This window comes from Macaca fascicularis, chromosome 1 (assembly GCF_037993035.2).
Source record: "Macaca fascicularis isolate 582-1 chromosome 1, T2T-MFA8v1.1".
NCBI classification, from domain to species: domain Eukaryota; kingdom Metazoa; phylum Chordata; class Mammalia; order Primates; family Cercopithecidae; genus Macaca; species Macaca fascicularis.
Genome location: NC_088375.1, coordinates 133,380,164 through 133,400,799, shown reverse-complemented (window position 1 = coordinate 133,400,799; position 20,636 = coordinate 133,380,164). Strand labels below are relative to the sequence as shown.

The 20,636-nt window shown below is 37.3% G+C and overlaps 1 protein-coding gene and 1 long non-coding RNA gene across 4 annotated transcripts in view; one reads left to right on the top strand and one right to left on the bottom strand.

Moving 5' to 3' along the window:
- The window catches only part of DPH5 (diphthamide biosynthesis 5), a 37,414-nt gene extending 21,578 nt beyond the window's left edge, over positions 1–15,836 (bottom strand). For all 3 annotated transcript variants that reach the window (XR_012417205.1, XM_074000691.1, XM_005542571.5), the window contains exons 1-4: positions 15,744–15,836; positions 15,349–15,506; positions 12,232–12,356; positions 4,308–4,416 (exon numbers count right to left, since the gene is read on the bottom strand). Coding sequence is in view for 2 of the 3 variants with exons in the window: in XM_074000691.1 (XP_073856792.1) it covers positions 4,308–4,416; positions 12,232–12,356; positions 15,349–15,483 (369 nt within the window). In the remaining variant the exon portion in view is untranslated. The remainder of the gene's footprint in view (positions 1–4,307; positions 4,417–12,231; positions 12,357–15,348; positions 15,507–15,743) is intronic.
- Positions 15,837–15,899: 63 nt separating this feature from the next.
- The window catches only part of LOC102128750 (uncharacterized), a 74,898-nt gene continuing 70,161 nt past the window's right edge, over positions 15,900–20,636 (top strand). Inside the window, exon 1 of the long non-coding RNA XR_012417206.1 lies at positions 15,900–16,096. This is a non-coding gene — a long non-coding RNA (uncharacterized lncRNA). The remainder of the gene's footprint in view (positions 16,097–20,636) is intronic.

Below are 20,636 nucleotides of genomic sequence, written 5' to 3'. Positions count from 1 at the left end.
CAAACCATAATAACAGTGATAGTGAAGATGATGCATAAAGACCCCAATTCCTTTCCTAAGACTATCAGTAAGGCAGAAGTGGCTCTCTACATCTCCCCAAATCTCAATTCTCTTAATAGAAAATGTTCCTAAGTTCACTTTCTAAATCTTCTCTTATGCCATACTCCATACAGTACAAGCCAACATCATCTTTCCTCTAAATGACTATAATTAGCCTCCTAATTGATTTCCTCAATTCAAATCTTGCCTGGCAGTAATTCAATCTTCACATATTGGCCAAAGATTATGTTTTAAAAAATTTATCAGATCAAGTATTTCTATTGCTTAAAACCCTTCAATGTCAATCTATGTCACTTACGATAACATCTAAACTCCTAATGTTGGATGAGAGTCTAGTGATCCAGCCCTGTCCACCTATCCAACCTCAGGTCACTCTTCCCCTTGCCTGCTACGGCCCAACAGCCTTTCCTTGGTTCCTTTAACAAGCCAAGCTCATTCTCACTTCAGGACCTTTGTACCGACTGTTCCCTCTGTATAGAATATGCTGGTTCCTTCTTGATTCATATCTAATCTTAAATGTCACCTTCTTAGAGATACCTCCCCGACCTCAGTAGTGACTTAGTCACTCTCTAAATTCCAGTCTACTTGAATTTCTTATACTTACCAATATCTAATATTTGTCATTTTATTGTTGTTGTCTCTTCTGCCCACTAAAATAGAAGCTCTTTGAGAGCAGGGACTCTATTGGTCAAGTTTATTACTGTATCCAAAGGCACTTAGAAAAATAAGTAGGTTAACAGTATTTGTTGAATGAATGGATCACTATTCTCTTTAAAGATGTCTAACTTAGAAGCCTCTAATACACTTTTTATTTTACAAGGAAATTTTTCATCAAGAATATGGAGTTTGTGGTAGATAATTTTATTTTATGGCAAGCCTCTAAGTGCATATCAACTGGCTGTGTATGTGAATGTCTGTGTGTATGAAGGAGTGTTAGATAAACAACTATTTTTACCATCATAGTGATAAACAAAAATTTTCTGTTGGCTAATAAAACTACAAAGGTAATGAACAAATACTCAGTGGTTGATTCTGAACTCTGCATGTTATTTCTTTAGAAAACAACAAAAACAACAGAATAGTTCAAAGGGGGTTGATATGTTGATAGCTGAAAAGTCTGCCTATTTCTAGGTTAGAAATTTCACACTGCTACTCTTTAAGTCAAAGACGTTAGAAAGCATATATGGTTCAGGTTTGTCACAACATCCAAAGTATATTTCTGTTCAATAACTTGATGACTGTTTTTGAACTCATGGAAAGCTCTTTCATGGAGATGACAGAATGCCTTTTCACAGTGGTTCTCACTTCCCTTTTAAAAAATTGAGCAAGAGAGCATGGCAAGATAACCCCTCAACAGCCTACATTTAACAAGTGTATACTGGGAATTAAAAACCTACTCTTCCAATCCTGCCATGTCAAATGAAAGATAATACAGTTCTCTCACTTTCTAAGTTTTTAATTTGTCTAGGTTGGTGGTTCTCAAAGTATGGTACCTGTAGCAATAGGTTCAGCATCATCTGAGAATTTGTTAGAAATATAAATTATCAGACCCCATCCCAGATCTACTATATCAGAAAGTCTGAAGATGAAGCCCAGCAACCTGTCTTACAAGCCCTCCAGGTGATTCTAATAAATACTAAAGTCTGAGAACCACAGATTTAGGTTATGGTTTCTTCCATAAGCACTAGTCCAAATAGTAAAAAGGCCAGCTATTATAAGGAAGAAGACTTTGTCAAAGTACTTGCATTATGCAGGATATCTATACATTTATTTTAAAATTTAAGTGTTATGCATATGATTTGTAATGCTTTTTATATTAGAAAACTGTATAAAATGAATCAGTAATTACCTCTTCTGATATGAATTTCAGTGGTACAAGAAGTATATCCTCATGGAAATGTCATCACTATATAAGACAGAACCTACAAAGGCACCTCCTGTTTCTCACACAAATAGTCATTTCATATTCAGATTAGATAATAAAACTAAGCTGGGGTAAAAATGGTGTGTGGCTGTTTAGAGAAATCCCGCACACAATTGTGAGAAAGTTTTTTGAAAAATAATATATTATATATGGATATGACTATAGGTGCTTATATGAAGACTGCTAATTCTCACAGTAAATTCCCACTCAAATACCTTCACCCATTTTAGACATAAGAACAATTACACTTTACTTGTCTATCAATGTAGAGGATCAGAAGGACAGGATCACCCAGGTTTAGTTTTAACCAGTTTATAAAACAGATTTACAAGGGATGTGTTCTATTTTTATGCTTAAAAAAGAAGCAAAAAAAATAATTTAAAATAGCTATAATTTAGAGCAAAATATGATGGAGAAAGGGCTAGTTAACTTTCTTTACAAGACATAAAATTATATGAAATATGATAAAAATGTATGTTCTATTAGCTTAAGGTTTACACATCTTTATTTATCAAATGATAATTTCTCTCCTTTTTTTCTTTCTTCTAGCATTTATCAATTCTTTTTTTTTTGAGAGGCAGTTTTCATTCTTGTCACCCAGGCTGGAGTGCAATGGTGCCATCTCGGCTCACTGCAATCTCCGCCTTGCGTGCTGGGGTGATTCTCCTGCCTCAGCCTCCCCAGAAGCTGGGATTACAGGTGCCTGCCACCACGCCTAGCTAATTTTTGTATTTTTAGTAGAGACGGGGTTTCACCATGTTGGCCAGGCTGGTCTCGAACTTCTGACTTCAGGTGATCCACCCGCCTAGGCCTCCCAAAGTGCTGGGATTACAGGCGTGAGTCACCGCGCCCAGCCATCAGTTATCAATTCTTAAAAGGCAGCACTGTCACAAGCTTGTCCAATCCGCCTTATTTTGTGGTTGTTTTTCTGTTTTGTTGTGTTTTAGGCTTTTAGCAGCCTGAAGCCTTGGTTTTTAGTTTCTGTCTCTAGTGATAAGCAGAAAAGAGAGATGAGGAAGCGGCTTTATTGGCTCAACCAGCAACAGAAACTAAGATTTCTCTCCCTTGGACACCCGCAGAAGGGAAGAATACTGGACTAGGGATCAAGAGTTTTAGCTCCATCTATGCTACCACCTACCTGAATGACCTTGGGAACATATTTTGGCATCATTTTCTCCATCCCTATAGCATTTTTTGTAGCACTAACACTTTATGGTTTTATGAACAGCATTCAACTTACTCCAACACAGAAATGTTCAGAAGGGTTTCAAATTGTAAAAAAAGACTTGAATGGGCAAGGTTTTTTAAAAGTATGCATTCTGGGCAAAAAAGATAGCAAAATTCCATGCTAATTTAAACATAACAACTAAGAGCAAGTGGTGAATACTGTCAGGTCAATCATTTATACTTTTTCTCTAGTTCTTCACAAACACAGGCAACATTTTGACATAAAAAGCCAGTATTAGTCAATTAAATTGAACTATTCTCTCCAAGTCATACAGAAAATATAGTCCTCTAAAGCTATAGACATAGAATTGGTGCCTGATGCTAACATATCTTCTTGAAAGTATCTATTTTTAAATTATGTGTTTCAGGAAGACACACTGGGGAATACTTTATTTCATAGATTCTAAGATGCATGTTGTTTTCCTGTTACGATATATCTGAAAATAGGACTATGTCTTAACAATCGATGATGTCTTAAAACCACTGTTAGCCAAGCAGTAGTCATAGTTGTCATGGATTATCCATGTGTGAACATCAGAATACAAACACCAAGCTTGGAAAATGAATGTCAGTAGCTAAGAAGTAAATCTTGGAAACAATTGTGGGGCACTCTAACCCCTTAGAACTAAGACTGTTGGACACAAAAATGACCAACTTTACACATCAATAACTGCAAATCCGGTTTAAAAGCCTACATCCCTGGCGTTTAGCTTTTATACTGATTCTATTAAGAAATGCAGCATCACAATGCTCTTGACAGCACACAAAACAATACTGTATGAAAAATCATGGACCTTGACAATGCTGAGTAAGTCATTTGGATTAGTTTATATTTTCCTTTTTATGTAAGTACAAGTTGGATATAAGGTTAAAACAATTTTCTAGTTAAATCTAAATATTCTACTCCAATAAGGTGGAAAACCTAGCATAAAAAAATTAGTGTTAAAAAATTCAGAATATGTATATACTAAGTAGTCTAGTATCAAATAATAGTATGTTTTATGATTCATAAAATACAAATAAACGTATTTTCAATTTGTGGAAAAATAAAACCTTTTTGTTTAATTCCACTGAAAAACCTCCTTTGTTGCATTACCTGTAAACCACAGCAGCCTACAGCATTCATTATGGAGGCATTGTGAATAACTCTATAAGGAATTCCCAGCTTTGTTGCTCTTAGGACAAGATCACTGTGTGTTGTAGCCCTGTAGTGAGAAAAGATTAGATTGGATTAAAGCAAACAACACTTTCAAGACAGTAAAGCTATAATATTTCCTGAGTTCATGTCAATTAAAGAGATAGGAGCACTGCATTTCTTCAAATTCTTCTACACGCCTGCATAAAGGTTTCATCTGAGCTTTTTAGCAAGAAAATGCAAGACTAAACCTGCCCTTCAAAATGTTGAGTTGCTACTATAACACTCCAAAAGCAGCCTTGGCAGCTACTTAAAGGGACCTTTACTTGCCCTTTGTCCTGTAAATACCTGAAAAGACATCTAAGAAATATAAGCTCAGCAACTTAACTCTTGAGCAGCAATTCTTAAGCTCTTTGGTCTCAGAGCCCTTTTAAATTCTTAAAATTACTGCTCTAAAATTCTAAATTAGGGCACAACTAGAATCACTGCTCTATTTTGAAGGCTTTGTTTTTGTATTTAAAATATAAGGCAGAATATACAGATATACCGTGAAGATACTGCAAGTTTAGGTCAAGATAACCACAATAATGTAAATATCAAAATATAGTCAGCCACATTAATTATTTTAGTTTCTTATACATACAAAAGTTATGTTTATACTAAACTGTAGTCTGTTAAGTGTGTAATAGCATCATGTCCAGAAAATGTGCACATCTTAGTTTAGAAATACTTTATTGCTAAAAAATGCTAACAATCATCTGAGCCTTCAGTGAGTCGTAATCTTCTTGCTAGTGGATGGTCTTGCCTCCATGTTGATGGCTGCTAACTGATCAGGGTGGTGGTTGCTGAAGATGGGGGTGGCTGTGACAATTTCTTAAAATAAAACAATGAAAACTGCTGCATTGATTGACTTTTCCTTTCATGAAAGATTTCTCTGTAGCATGCAATGTTGTGTGATACCATTTTACCCACAGTAGAACCTCTTTCAGAATTGGAGCCGATCTTCTCAAACCCTGCCAGTAATCTAATCAACTAAGTTTATGTAATATTCTAAATCCTTTGTTGTCATCTCAGCAATGTTCACAGTATCTTCATCAAGAATAGATTTCATCTCATGAAACCACTTTCTTTGCCCGTCCTTAAAAAGCAACTCTTCATCTGTTCAAGTTTTATCCTAAGACTGGAGTAATTCTGTCGTATCTTCAGACTCCACTTCTAATTCTAGTTCTCTTGCTATTTCTACCATATCTACAGTTACTGCCTGCAATGAAGTCTTGAAGTCCTCAAAGTCATTCATGAGGGTTGGAATCAACCTCTCCCAAACTCCTAATAATGTGGATATTTTTACCTCCTCTCATGAATCATGAGTATTTTAAATGACATCTAGAATGGTGAATCCCTTCTGGAAGTTTTTCAATTTACTTTGCCCAGACTCATCAGAGAAATCACTATCTAGGGCAGCTATAGCCTCACAAAATGTATTTCTTAAATAAAAAGACTTGAAAGTCAAAATTACTCCTTGATCCATGAGCTGTAGAATAGATGTTGGGTTAGCAGGCATAAAAACAACAGTAATCTTGTACACTGCCTGAGCTCTTGGGTGACCAAGTGCATTATCAATGAGCAATAATGTTTTGAAAGAAATCTATTTTTTTGAGCAATAGGTCTCAAGGGTGAGTTTAAAGTATTCAGTGAACCATGCTGTAAACAGATGTGCTGTCATTCAGGTTTTCTTGTTCCACTTACAGTACACAGGGAGAACAGATTTAGCTTAATTCTTACAGGCCCTAGGATTTTCATAAGGTTATATATATGAGCAATGGCTTCAACCTAGAGTCACCAGCTGCATTAGCCCTACCAAGAGTTAGCCAGTCCTTTTAAGTCTGGCATTCGCTTCTCCTCTCTAGCAATTAAAGTCCTACAAGGCATCCTCTTCCAATAGAAGGCTGTTTCATCCACACTGAAAATCTGTTATCTTAGCTAGACCTTCTGGATAACTTGTTTCCACATTTTGTTATCCATAAAAGCTCACACATTTATGTTATAGAGACAACTTTTTTCCTTCAACTTCATAAACCAATCTCGGCTAGCTTGGAACTATTTTTCTGTAGCTTCCTCACCCCTGTCAGCCTTCACAGACTTGAAAAGAGTTCGGGCCTTGCCCTGGATTAGACTTTAGCTTAAGGGAATATTGTGGCAGGTTTGATCTTCTATACAGAATACTAAAACTTTCTCCCTATCAGCAATAAGTCTGTTTTACTTCCTTATCATTTGTGCATTTCTAAGAGTAGCACTTTTAATCTCCTTTAAGAACTTTTCTGGCCGGGCACGGTGGCTCACGCCTGTAATCCCAGCACTTTGGGAGGCCGAGGCAGACGGATCACGAGGTCAGGAGATCAAGACCATCCTGGCTAACACAGTGAAACCTCATCTCTACTAAAAATACAAAAAGTTAGCCGGGTGTGGTGGCGGGTGCCTGTAGTCCCAGCTACTCGGGAGGCAGAGGCAGGAGAATGGCGTGAACCCGGGAGGTGGAGCTTGCAGTGAGCCGAGATCGCACCACTGCACCCCAGCCTGGGCGACAGAGTGAGACTCCTTCTCAAAAAAAAAAAAAAAAAAAAAAGAACTTTTCCTTTGCATACATAACTTGGCTGTTTGGTGAAAAAGGCCTAGTTTTCAGCCTATCTTGGCTTTCTTTTTTGAGACAGAGTCTCACTACGTCACCCAGGCTGGAGTGCAGTGGAGCAATCTTGGCTCACTGCAACCCCCACCTCCCGGGTTCAAGCAATTCTCCCTACCTCAGCCTCCCGAGTAGCTGGGATTACAGGCACCCGCCACCATGCCCAGCTAATTTTTGTATTTTTTAGTAGAGACGGGGTTTTGCCATGTTGGTCAGGCTGGTCTTGAACTACTGATTTGAGGTGATCTGCCTGCCTCAGTCTCCCAAAATGCTGGTATCACAGGTGTGAGCCACTGCACCCAGCCTCTTGGCTTTCTATATGTCTTCCTCACTAACCTTAATCATTTCTAGCTTTTGATTCAAAGTGAGAGACATGTGACTCTTTCATTTGAACACTTTGAGGTCATTGTAGGGTTACTAATTGGCCTAACTTCAATATTGTTGTATCTCTGGTAAAAGGGAGGCCCAAGGAGACAGAGAGAGAGTTGGGGGAATGGCTGGTTGGTGGGAGCAGTCAGAACACACACAACATTTATCAATTAAGTTCACCATTTTATATGCACTTGGTTTGTGGCAACCCAAAGCACAATAGTAACATCAAAGATCACTGATCACAAATCACCATTAACAGATGTAATAATGAAAAAGGTTGAAATATCACAATAATTGCCAAAATGTGACACAGAGACAGGAAGTGAGAACATGCTGTCAGAAAAAATGGCACCAACAGGATTGCTCAATGCAAAGTTGCCACAAACCTTCAATTTTTTAAAAAATGCAATGTATGTGAAATGAAATAAAGCAAAACACAATAAAACAAGGTATGCCTGAGAATAAATTTTCACAGCTTGTCACTCAGTCTTTACATGAGAGTCCTATCTCATATAATATTGGATTTTATACCTGTCTAGCAGTCATTTTATTTATAACTGTTTTCATTTGATTACTGTGTATAATTAGGATGTGTGTATGCACATGTACATGTGTGTGCATATCTGACCTGCTGTCTTTCCTTTTTTAAGATAAATCTCAAGATTATAAGTAGGTAGATTGGAGTAAAGAGAGAATATAGATAAATATGAACACAGTGAAATGTAACCCCTTATCAATTTAGAACTGCATTTTAAAGACATTTTTCCCTCTTGATAAAAATTCCAGGCCCTACTGGGTAAAGCAACATTAGCATGTCTGAGAAATCACATGCAAACAAGCAGAACCTGTCGACTGGTCAGTGCATACCAAGTAGGAAGATCAAGGGCTTTCACCCCATGAAGCAGTCATATATATATTAACAAATGCCCACCAAGGAAGCTTGTTTTTAATCACATACATAAAATAAAACTACTATGAAACATAATCATTAATTTGATTTCAAATAAGCTTTAAAAAAAAAACATGAATATCAATTATAAAGCATTTTTTTAAGTATCACCTTCAACAGAATCTCACTACTTAACATTAAGAGTCAAGAAAACTAAATTACTTACTTGGTGAGTTATTTAAGTACACGAAAAAGAAAATCTGGTTCAAAATTACATCTCTATCACAAGTTTATTTAAAATGAGTAGACACATACATACACACACACACATTTACTATTTCTAGGTATATGGCTCTATCTAAAATCATATATGTGTATATGTATGTATGCTCAGAAATAGTAATAAATCTGTAATAATATGCTTGTTACTTGAAATTGTTCTAAAGGCAATTTCAAAAAAGGAGACCCAAAAATGTTTTGATTAATGGAATCGATAAAAGTACACAAAGGTGGCCAATTTGAATATACAAAATTTGATTTTTTTTTTTTTTTTGAGACAGAGTCTTGCTCTGTTGCCCAGGCTGGAGTGCAGTGGCACAATCTCAGCTCATTGCAACCTCCACCTCCCAGGTTCAATCAATTCTTCTGCCTCAGCCTCCCGAGTAGCTGGGATTACAGGCACCTGTCACCACACCTGGCTAATTTTTTGTATTTTTAGTAGAGACGGGGTTTTGCCATGTTGCCCAGGCTGGTTTCAAACCCATGAGCTCGGGCAATCCACCCACCTCAGCCTCCCAAAGTGCTGGGATTACAAGCATGAGCCACCGCACCAGCCGGTATGTTTGTTTTAAATGTTATAGTGCCTACCTTTTTGACGTAAGTATGGCTGGTGGTCCAGAAATTCAGTAATGTTTGCAATGATATAGTGAAAATGATGTTTTCATGAACTATGGAAGCACTAACAATTGGCACTATCCTTTTGAAAAATAATTGACAATATGCTTTTTGCTAGAAAATCTCCATGTCCACACTTTTTGATATTTTATTCCTAAAAAAACCTATTTTGGAGGATCTACCATAAGGAAACAATCTAAAATATGGGGATAAAGAAGTGGGAGGGAGGAAGGTATTATATACATAAATTTATTCGTGACAGCTTTATTTATATTGAAGAAAAATGGACTAATAATAATGCTGACATTGATTTTATAGTTATTAGGTGCCAAGCACTGTTCACATTCATTACATGGAAATGGAAGCAGTCACACAGCCTACATCAGGACATATTATCTGTACATGTATGCCGCTAAGGAAAAGGCATACAACATAGGGATAAAAATTATGTATTCATTATAATAATATAGTTACAGAGCATATTGAAATACAGAATGGAATAATAAAACAGAACCATCATTAGAAACAGTGTGTTTAATAAAGACTTCTTATGCAGAGATTTAGGGATAGAATGTTTGAGACCGTCAACTATCATAATGATTAAGTTCTATTGATTTAGTATTTTTTTAGACTCATTTACTTTCTTTGTGTGATCTATTTCCATATTCCTTTCAATAACCTGGGTAGAAGAACAAAGATGAGACTACATGAACTTACTTTACCATGACTTTTAATTGTCTTCAAGAACTTCATATTGTTGGAGATGGACAGTGCTGATAATTGCACAACCATGTGAATGTACTTAGCATGCCACTGAACTATACACCAAAATGGTTAAAATGACACATTTTGTCATGTGTCATTTTACCATTTTAAAAATATTGAAAAAAAGAATTTAAGATTCAGCATCTTAAACAATCTTCTCTTTTTATATATTTTATTTAAATAAGAAGGGGTCTTAAAATTAAATAAGGGATATTTTTGGCTGATATCTAAGAATTTCAATGCCTTGCTGCCGTCTATATTCCTTACCTGACTTCTCCTCCATTTAATCCACTCAAATTCCAATTAAAATTACACATTCCCCACCATGCCATTTTCAACTATTACATCCTAACAATAATCTGCTCTTAAATAAAAAATAACTGCAGTACAGTAAATATTCCTTAAATCTGAATTTAAACACAAGGTTATATATGATGAATCACTGAGAAACAGCAAATTAAAGGAGTTTAAAATGAAAAAAAAAAAAGGCACTCCTGAATAAAACAGGAATGAAACAGGTAGCATCTGAGCTGTATACTAATTTTATAGTACAATTAGGTATAATTAGGAACTGAGAAGAACTGTTTTAAGGAAAAAGCTTGAGCAAAGAAATGGGGGAAGAATATTATAAAACACTTATGAAATGGAAAGTTGCACAATTTGGTTCTAGCATAGCAGTTAGAGTAGCTAGAGAAAAAAGAGACTTCAAGATTTAAGGTCATGAGAAGTCACTGAAGGTTTTTGAGCATGGGAGCAATTACATTAAGGTACTTTCTCTGTACCTCAGTTTTTTCATTTATATGAGCATTCTTCCTTCTACCTTTCTCCTGACCCACCCCATAATCTCTATCTGTTGAACCCTAGCCAGACCCAGCTCAGGTTCCAACCCCTCCATAAAAACCACCACTAATCAACTCCAAACATCGTGTCTTTAAATTCATACACATACTTCTATCCTCATCTTACAGTCAAACTTTCAGTATTATATTGAAGCTATTCAGTCCTTCCTTTTTGAAACAGTCTCTTTTCCTGGTTTCTGTGACAACATACTCTCTTGCTTTTTCTCCCTCCTCCTCTGGCTCTAGGTACACGATGAAATTCCAAGGTTTCCTAGGGCTATCCTAGGTCCTCTTCTTTTCCCATTCTTCTCTCTTAAGCTGATTCTACTCATTCCTCCAGCTTTAAACACCATAAACATACTGATGACTTCGAAAGCCATTTATCTAGGATGACCTCCCACCCCCAAGCTCTAGCAGCAGCTAACTGCCTACTTGACATCTCAAAGTTAACATATTTCCAGAATCAATTCTTGTTTCTCCAAATCCTGTTATTTACCAGTTTTCAAGTGACACTATCAACCACTCATTTATAAAGCTAGAATCCTGGGAGTCAGATTTACTCCTTTCCTTTTCCTTATCTACCACATCCATCTTGGCATTCTTCTTCTAAATATGTTCCCATCTTTTTCTCTTTTCCACCCAAAACATTCCTGCCTCCCTGAAATCCATTTACCTAAGCATTTAGAGTGATCTTTTAATGCTAATCAGATTTTGACTTTTTCTGCTTTGAATCCTGCAAAAGTTTACCACTATATTTAAATTAAATTCCTAGTCCCCTCCAAGGTCTTACATGGTCCTTATGTTCCTTAAATCTGTGATATAAATCTCAGGTAACCAGCTGTAGACAAAAAACTCTTCTGTTTGACTTGACATTAGAGATTGATGATGCTTGACTAGGCAGTAGAAGCCCATCTTCATGGTAATGACAAAGAACAGGGTTCCCAATGGGTATAATAAATTGAAATCAGAGACTTGATAAACGATAAATTCAAGGCAAGCAAAGTGATGGCAGTATTGCCAAATGGTAGATGATTACAAAAGGGAAAAAAAAAAACCCAGGACAAAAGAAGTCAAAGATGCTTGAAATTATCAGCAGCAAATGGCAGGCGTGACTTTTGATAATGTAATGAACTGTAATGAACTATTTAATAATGATATACCAGTTAAGGCATTTGTTGCCCTACATGACCTTCTAAAACAGCAGAAGCAATGATACAAACTTTACAGTTGACACTTGATAATACAGTGATACATATGATGATATATTTACCAAGTAGCTTTTCTTCATTAATCTCAAAGATCATGAAAGTTTAAACTACAACATTTTAGATAGAGCTTAAGTAAACAGAGTTCCTGGCAGGTAAGTTTTAAATGCAATAGAATAATTCTTACTGATTAAAAAAAAGTAAATGAGTTAAAAACTCAAAACTATCTGCCTTGACTTACCCAAACGGATCGCCAACCACAAGGAACGCAACATCACTGATATCAGCATCCTTTAAAATATTATCTGCTTCTTGTTCCACTTCTTCTCTATCAGCAAGAATCAATTTTCTTCCGTAAAACTCTTCCTACAGATATAAGTCCAATATCAAGATAAAAAGACAGCAGGTGACCATTCTAACACACACACACACACACACACACACACACACACACACATACTGTTTGTTTGGGACTGGTGCATATCTTGGCAACCACCCAAACACAGATCGTTCAATACAACTCATCAGTGAGCCAGTACTTTATATCATGTTGCAATTAAACTCTGTCTTTGGGGCTGTCTTAATATCCCAAAGGAGACAGACCTCTAAACATCTGAGGCTTTTTGCATTTTTAATTTATTTCTAAATTTGTTTCTAAAGGCCAAGTAGAACACTATAGGATGAATACGGAATATGTACACACATGAGCCCTACTTCAGAAACATGATGTAATATGGAATAAATATATTAAACAATAAGTTTAAACAAACATGGTGGTTTAGCTTTTATTAAATTTTCAGTGGTTAAACATATGTAAACTCAGCTAAAAAAAAAAAAAGGCAGCACCAATGAAAAACAATAGAAATTTAGCTGTTTACAGAACCAGTGAACATTCCTACATAAATACAGAAGATAGTAATTTAAAAGTATATGCCTTAGTTTCTGCTAAAAAGGCAGAGTTGCAGGAGCAATAACTGAATTCTAAATATGTAGGAAGTTTGCAAACAAACTGCTTTGTGATTTAATTCCCTACAGCTCAACTCTAGAGAACAAATTCAGTAGAGAGTGAGTTAGTAAGCTGGTAGTCATCTGATAGTGGTTACAGGCTGTCATGCAAGATCATGAATCCTTTTTTTTTTTCATTTCATCAGCCAGTACAGAATGAAGAGGCATGAATCTTAAAACTGATTTCCTGAGAAGTAATAAGTAATTCAAATGGAGTAAAACTGGATGCATAGATAAATAATACGGTTTCTTACATACTGAGAACTTTGAGTGAGTTATTAAAAGTTATAAGGATTGCTGTAGTGCAGTGGTATCTGGTACTCAATAATATCTGTCAAACAAAGGAGTATATGAATAAATTATTAAGTAGGGCAGGATCCAGCATTGACCATTTTGCTTGAATCCTACCTTCTCTGTAGGTGTTCTGTGAAGTTACACTTTGTGTAGCTATTATCTATCCTTAAGAATACAGAGACACAGTACAGTGTAGAGGTCAAGTGGCAGACCTCGGCTGGGCGCAGTGGCTCTCACCTATAATCCCAGCACTTTGGAGGCCGAGGCAGGTGGATCACCTGAGGTCAGGAGTTCGAGACCAGCCTGGCCAACATGGTGAAATCTCATCTCTACTAAAAATACAAAAATTAGCCAGGCACAATGGCACACGCCTGTAATCCCAGCTACTCAGGAGGCTGAGACAGGAGAACTGCTTGGATTCCCACTTGACAAATGAAGAAACTGAGGTTCAGAGAAGTTTGGAAATGTGACCATTGACAATTTCTATTTCTGAACACTTTTGTGCCATGTACCATAGCTAAGAACCTATGCTAAGACCTATGCTCAACACCTAAAGTAGGTGGTTTTTACCCTATTTAGAAAAGTCACTAAAGTTAAAGGACTTGTCCAAGGTCACAATAACATGTAACAAAGCAAAGATAAAATTTTATCCAAACTTTCCTCTATGCCATCCCGATATGTCATTCTATCAAACTGCTGTTTTGTTATTTGTCTCTCTTTTCTTGATGGTATTAAGTTCCTTCTACTTTTCCTTAATCACTGATTAGAGAGGCACATTTCTATCATTCTGAGCTTAGATATTTTGGTTCTATCCTAAGAGTGAAAAAATGAGGAAAAAAAATTTTTTTAAATGAAAGCTGGTCTTAGGCTGGGTGTGGTCGTTCATGCCTACATAATCCCAGCACTTGAGGAGGCTGAGGCAGGCGGATCGCTAGAGTCCAGGAACCTGTGACCAGCCTGGGCAACATGGCAAAAACCTGTCTCTACAAAAAATACAAAAAAGTTAGCTGGGCATGGTGGCACCCACCTGTAGTCCCAGCTACTCAGGAGGTTGAGGTGGGAGGATACTAGAGCCCAGGAGGTTGAGGCTGCAGTGAGCCATGATGGCACCACTACACCGCAGCCTGGGCAACAGGGCAAGACTTACTTTCTCTCTCTCTCTCCACGTATATGTATATATCAAAGTTGGTCTTTACACACAACTTTTATTTAAATGCATGGCCAATTCAACTAGCAGTTCTTAATACCTTCTTCAAATGTTAAAGTAATCTAAGGCCTAAAAATTTTAAGTCAATTTTTTGTTTGGAAGACAGGACAAAGACAATTCTAAAAATCTACTCTCTTCTCCCATAACATATGTATTAATCATTTGATTTACATTCTACTTAGAGTTTGACAATGAACCTGAAGTTGACCCTTCCCCCAAATTTACTGGGCCCTTATGAGGGCCAACTAAATGTATAATACACTAACAAATATTCTGGTTACTTAGTGTATACTCATATAACTGTATACTCATACATTTGTATATATTAAGTCCAGGCTCACTCAATGTATACAAGTGTATCAGTATAAGCCTTATTGGGAGATAGTCTATTTAAGGTAAGATCTCTCTGGATATGATATAGAAAGGCAATCACCATTCCCTATGGACATACTTCAAAGGAGGAAGCTTTCAGCTTGGTTTCTGAATATATAACCAACTCATTAAGGCTGTGTCAGCACCTCATTAGCACTCAACTCAGAAAGGATTTCTTGACTACCTCATGAAATAAGGGGTTTTGATAACTATCCCCCAAGAGTATAAAATGGCTTTCCTATTTACTGGAGAAAGCCACAAAATTAGACTTGTAAAATAGGACAAAGCACACTTTCATTTTCCAAGTCACTTGGTTGGTGTATAATTTCCATTCTTCTGCTCCTCAGATCATTAATGAACAAAAGATGCGTTTCAAAGGGTTTAAACAAGCAGACCTGAAAATTCTGTTCAGCTTAGTGTATGAAAATCAGATGTTAGATAGCTTTCTTCCCAGGAGGCTAGGGAACGCTCAGCACCTACCAAGGCTTCCTTCCCTACAGTCAGGACTGAGGTGTAGGCTTCTAGATACACTCGACTGCAGCGTCTAACAACTTCCAGGCCCTTGACTGTGATGTCCTTGGCATCTCCCAGGCCCAAGCCGATGAGATAAAGCATTTCAAACTTCAGGAGAAGAGAGACTGCAAGACGAAGTGGACAGAAAAACCGTCAGTTACACCGAGGACACCTAAAATCTAGTGATGAACACGAAGGTGACAACCAAAGTAGCACAAGAGAAGCGGCAAGTCACAAGGAGGGGTTTGGGAAGCATATGTCACGCTTAAGGACTGGGATAAGAGGTTTTAAACAACCCTACCACTTTTACCGCTTGTTACACAAACCTAGGAGCAGCCAATTACCCGCTGACAGAATCGTACCTAGTTCCCTGGCTTTTCCAAATTCCAAACTACCGTCTTTCCGCAGAAGGAACTACCAAAGCGCCGGCTCCACGCACCGCAAGGACCCACGCCGCCGGCCTCACCTACGGTGCCGCAAAATGCTGGTGCCTTTACTGCACTTTACGACTAGCGGGAGGGGGCCGGGCTAGCCGCTAGCTGGCTGCGGAGACTAGAGCCCCCGCTTCAACCCGTCGGCCGCTGGGGCAGGGCGGCGAAAGGTCAGTCGGCCGAGAGGAGTCCGTGGAGCACCCCTTTCATTGCCTCAGGGAAAAGATCGGGCGTGCTCACGATCCCCCTAACCCATGGCTTAAACACCCGCTTCCTAAGCCTGGGTAAGTGCAGTAGCTCTTTGCTGGAGAGGAGCAACGTGGGAGAAAGTGTGGAGGGGCCTTGCGTCCTACTCCTCCTCTCCAGAAACTGGGAGGGCGGGAAGGATTTTCCTGATTTGTCCCCGGATTTTCCCGAGTGCACAGATTTTAATCCCCCCTTCTCATCCTCCTGTAGTTCAACTAGGTGTCTTCTGGTGACGCGTCAGATTGGCAAACCCAGCAGTGAGTGTGCTTCTGATTTGACCTTATGCCTGGAGTGCCCCAAGGATGCTTTGGTCACCCTCAGTGTCAGGAATCCCAGATCTTCCTGTACCTAAAGAAGTGACCTTTAATAGCGCTCAGGGAGTTCAGACCTCTCAAGTGTTTCTGCCGGGGGAATTCTTATAAAGCTGTTGGTTACATGTGATTATGAATAGAGAAGATTTGTTTTGACTGAAAATGCTCTTCCCAAGGTGACCTCATCCAAGTTGAAAAGACAGCTGTCATTGCTTTTCTCAGCAGGCAGTGCTGGTTACTCAGAATTTTCCTGTTGCCTCCCCCACAATGCCGAACTCTGCTTCCTTGAATCTTGGCTTTTTTTCATTCCCAGGTTCCATCCACATTTTTGCACTTCCTATCTATAAACTCTTCCTGGCTGGTTTTATCCCCTCTCATTACGTTGGTCTATTCCTCACACCACATACACGCCCCAAAAAACTCAAAATGGATCATAGATGTAAATGAAAAACCTAAACCTATACCAGAAGAAAACATAGGAGGAAATATTTGTGACCTTATTTAGGCAAATATTTCTTAGACCAAAAGCATGATGAGAAAAAATTGACAAATTGGACTTCAACAAAGTAAAAATTTATGCTCTTCAGAAGACTGTTGAAGCCACATGCTGTGAAAATATTTACAAAGCATGTATCTGATGAAGGACTTGTGTGGAGAATATATAAGGAGCACTCAAAAAGCAATAATAAAACAGCTCATTGTTTAAAAATGGGCAAAAGATTTGAATAGACACCAAAGAAGATACACAACAAATAATCATTTTAAAAGATCCTAAACAAACAAAAAAAGATCCTAAACATCATTAGATATTAGGGAAATAAAAATTTAAATTACAATGAGCTACCACTACCCACCTATTAGAATGGCTTAAGTAAAACAAACAAAACCCCCAAAAAACTGGCTGTTCTCTCAAAATTCCTAGTGTCTCTAATATTTTGCAGATTCAAATTTCAGCCTGCTATCCAGACTTCCTCCCTCTTGGCTTCTTGTTAACTTTCTGCTGGAAATCTTCACCTAGGTAACCCGGAGTCATATTCAGCACTTCCAACATTGAATCCATAACCTTCCCCTTCAATTTTGCTTTTCTTTCCATATTAGCTACTTGGATGGAGGGGGGAGTAGGTGAGGACAGTATTGTCATCAACAGATTAACCCCAGCCAGACACTTGGGAGTCACCCCTACATCCAGTCTGTCCTGTCTGCCTGTATATCTCAATGGAAACCATACCCTCTGTCACCATCTTGGTTTTCAGGTCCTCATTTTGTCACTCTTGTAGCTGATCATCATGTCTCCTTCACTCAAGGGAGTCAGAGAGTTATAGTTGGTACACAATCTGAAAATATCACACCCCTTTTAGATCCTTCTGAGACCAAGAGAAAGTCCAGGTTTGTTAACATACCCCACAAGATCATTCATGGTGTGGCCACTGCCTACCTTTTTAGCATCAGCTCTCTCCACTCCATACCATGAGCTTTCTCTCCAGCAATACTGAATTGCTAATAGTTCTCTGCCCACAACATGCTGCTTTGTTCCTCTGTGTTGCTGCGTCATCATAGAATATTGTCTCCCATTCTCTCCTGCCTAGATCACTAATACCCATTCTTTAAGACCAAGCTCAGGAAGCCTTCCCAGAGACCCTCACCCCGCTAAGCTAATTTAGGTTTCTCCTCTATTACAGTATTACTCTACATATACTTACTAACCAATGTATGAGATTTTATATTTGTTCATTTGTGTTTCTTCTTCACCAAACTCTTGATTTAGTCAATTCAGGGACTGCATCTTATTTGTATTCTCATCTTTAAGGTTTAGCACTATCCCTCGCACATAAGGTATTAAATGTTTGTTGCATAAATCATTATTATCCACTAGTAGCTGAGTTACGTATTTTTCCATCTTTATTAAATACAGAGGGTGGTATGTTTTAAATAACTACCAGAAAGTCATTAATGGAATATCAAACATAAATATGCCTGTCTCAGTACCACTTTAGAAGGTCATTTGTAGTGAAAGGCTTGTAACACACAAAACATATAGTTCATATGCACGCTATTGAGTAGGTAAACACATTTTCCAACGTGTTGATCATTTGTGTTTTTTATTTTCAGATTTAAAAAAATAATATTTTCAGATAGATTCACAGCAAAAGGACACTGCCAAAAAGGATGATTAAGTAATCCGAAGAAGGTGTGGTTTATCTCCTTTCAGGAAATATATCTGTATTGAAATAAAGTTATTCTGGGTAATCAAGGAAGTGAAACATTGTCTGAAATAACAGTAATAATTTGTTTTTAAGCTTCAAAATTTAGCCAGAGGAACTTAGTTTCACCACGTAGAATTCTTAACAAACAACACTTTCACCTGCCATTATTTCTCAATAAGAGTGGAAATTTTTTGTACTTTTCTGGAGCTAGACAGATAAAGGGATTATGGTAATCTTTTTTTTTTTTTTTTTTTTTTCCCCTCAGCTCAACAAACATAAGCTGCAAAAGTCTTGCCTATTGGTTTTTGCAGAATTCTTCTGTGGGATTTGACATTTCTCCCTTGCCATTTAAAACGGGTTTCAAATGTGATAATATTTTCCCCAACAATTTATTGTGCAAAATTTCAAACATATAAAAAAGCTGAAACAATGTCACAGTCAACACCCATATATAGCGGCCTCCAAGGTTCTAAAGTTGTTAACATTTTGCTGTTTTTGCTTTATCACTTACTCATCCTTTTACCCAGACATCAACCCCTCTTATTTGTTGATGCATTTCCAGGGAAGTTGTAGACATCAATACACATATTACATTTTGCTTGAAACATAAACTCCTCATCTAGGTAATAGATTAACAAAACATACCTGGTCATATAGCTGATTAAATGATATCATTGCTTTACCTAATTTAGGCTGGGTTTTGAAAATTTTGCTGTAAAACGGTTTCAAATTAGTTTTTAACAAATATTGTAGTTTTATAATGATAATGAAAGCAGTTAGAGGACAAATTCATTTATGTCAGCAAATTTGTAGTTTCATGTCTAGCAGAAGAGAGAGTGATGGTTAAAGAGAAGGGTGATTATAGGACAAAAGAAAAAAGATTTTTAGCCTTTTTTGGCTTCAAGAATAACATGGATAGATTAGACCTGAAGAGTTTTCTACTTTGTATTATTGCTTTCAGGTCAGATGATGCCAAGTCATCCCTGAGGGTGAACATTTATGCTTTTACTGAAAGATCTTTAAGATATTTTTATAACCTTTGTGAGTAACTCATTTTCACTGGCAAATTCTTCCTTATATTTGAGACCTACAGGCAGTAGTCATAAAATGTGAGAGAGATGCAGATAGTCATAAGAAGTTAATGCTGATGGCTTTTCCATTCCATTGTCATAAACACATCATATGCTACTTTTATTTTGAAGTAATAACATAGTCGAGTCACTGCATTACATTATGGACAAGTTATAATTACCCTACATTGAAGAGAAGTCATCCTTCAATTGTCCTGTTTAAGTAGTTTGTCTATTGAAAAGAAGACATCAGGGCGACTGACTAAACTCCATCTGACCTTACTGTGAATAAAGAATATTATTTTACTCTGAAGCTGGCCTTTTAACCTACATGTTCCCAGAGATTGCCTTTGTTAGAGGAAATCTTGATTAATATTTGTAGAACTCAGACTCTGAATTGATTGATAGTCATTATTTTCTAACAATTCACAAATAAGTGATAATTAAAGATAGCATTGCTTTAGGATAAGGACCTGTATTTACTAAGGTCAAAAGATTTGAAGTTACTTTATTGTACACTTGTTTACTTAGAGAAAAAGTCACTTTTTATAAACTCAGTGATTTTAAATACTCATCCACGCATTATATGTTAATCATATGATGTAAAATGCATAAATAGTAAACAAATCTAGAGCTATTTTCTGTGTCTAATGTGGAAATTTTTATTGTCATTCATCCTAGTTTAATAGATTGAATGAGTAACAATATGGACTGTCATAAAGAAGTCACCTAGAGCCCTGCATTTTTGTGTAAAGTAGCTCCCAGAATGTTCCCTTCAGTGCCTGTGTGTATGTGCATGTATGTGTAAACTTTCTGTGTGTTTCTAACCCATTTTTGTATATGGCAGTTCCTTCCTGCAAAATCTGTTGCTAAAAAGGTTCAATCAGGGATACATAGTTCATTCTTTTTGCACTTAAAAAAACTACAGTGTCCCTTTAAGTTTTTTTAGGGAAATATAGCTAAACTAGCCAAGATTTGGTGGGAGAAGGGGAG